Source organism: Juglans regia, chromosome 4 (assembly GCF_001411555.2).
Source record: "Juglans regia cultivar Chandler chromosome 4, Walnut 2.0, whole genome shotgun sequence".
NCBI lineage: Eukaryota > Viridiplantae > Streptophyta > Magnoliopsida > Fagales > Juglandaceae > Juglans > Juglans regia.
This window is the reverse complement of record NC_049904.1, coordinates 17,742,540-17,743,745: the sequence shown is the minus strand read 5'-3', so window position 1 is coordinate 17,743,745 and position 1,206 is coordinate 17,742,540. Positions and strand designations below refer to the sequence as shown.

Below are 1,206 nucleotides of genomic sequence, written 5' to 3'. Positions count from 1 at the left end.
TGGGGAATAATGTGGTTTTTTTTTATTGTTTTAATTTTTCTTTATTTATAATTTTTTTTAAAAAAAAAAGAAATATTTCAATCTAAGGCTTATTGCTATTTGGATGAAGGAGAAAAATTAAAGAAGATAAAAATATGTGAATCAAGAAGGAAAATTGGAATACTTTCCTCTCAACTTAATTGGATAACAAAAAGCAAAGAAAAAGAAAGCAAAATGCTTCCTTCTCAAGAATCACGAACCACTATCTGCAACTTATTCTCAGCATCATGACATGATGATGCAGACACCGCCGAAGTTGGTGGTGGCACCGGCGGTGATCTTTGTCGTCGGGATTTGAACACGCAAATCAGAGTGGAGGCCACTAACAAAGCGACACCTGTGATGCCGCACGCTACGCTAGCCACCAGCAGCACCTCCCTCACGTGATCTTTCCCACCGGCTGAATGGCCTCCCCACCACGACGTGTCGTTGTTAGTGGAGTTGGAGTTCATGGCCTTCGGCATCGCCACGGTCGACGTCGGAGAAGAAGATCCGCCGAAGAACGACCTCATCTCCGGCGCTGACTCGTGTCCCGCCACCGCCGCAGAACTCTGGTAGTCGAGTCCGTGGTACGACGGCCGCAACTCGTGGGAATCCAATTCTCCGATGAGCGCAATCAAGACCAACAGCGTGTAGATGGCAATCGCCTTCCGTATTCCTCTCAATGACACCACTTTCATTTTTCACCGCCTCACACACACTCTCTCTCTCTCTGTGAATTCTATGCTCTGCTGCTGAGAGTAGAAAAACAGAGTAGCTTATATAGAAGATAATAAGCGATGTCGTTTCAGGTGTAGGGAGGTGCGCGAATGTCCGTTTTGTCCGAATACGGAAACGGCGTCACTCTGTCGGAGGCTCAGCTCTAGAAAAAAGGTGAACTGCTCGACATTTTTGTTCCGTGTCATTTAGCGGTGAAAGAAAAAAAGGTAGAATCATCCTCACACACCACAAAAAAGAAAGTAAGCTCAATTCACATTTTTTCTGTTCGTGGGGTCACTTCACAACTTTGTTGCAAATAGAACTTTGGATACACGTGTTACCTAATTGTAGATAGATAACACTTGGATGGAAAATAATTCAAAGTAAAAAAAGAAAAACATTTTATAAATTTTTATATAAATTCTAACATTTAGAGAAGAAGGAAGAAATAAAATATAAAATGAGTTA

General features: G+C 42.1%; 1 protein-coding gene across 1 annotated transcript; it reads right to left on the bottom strand.

Moving 5' to 3' along the window:
- Positions 1-224: 224 nt before the first annotated feature.
- LOC109015174 lies at positions 225-719 on the bottom strand. Its single transcript, XM_018997652.1, has one exon. It carries the CDS (start codon positions 717-719, stop codon positions 225-227), a length of 495 nt encoding a protein of 164 aa, XP_018853197.1.
- Positions 720-1,206: the final 487 nt, after the last annotated feature.

Excerpts from the sequence above, each read along its gene's own strand:
- LOC109015174 (XM_018997652.1), bottom strand. The coding sequence starts at position 719 with ATGAAAGTGGTGTCATTGAGAGGAATACGGAAGGCGATTGCCATCTAC.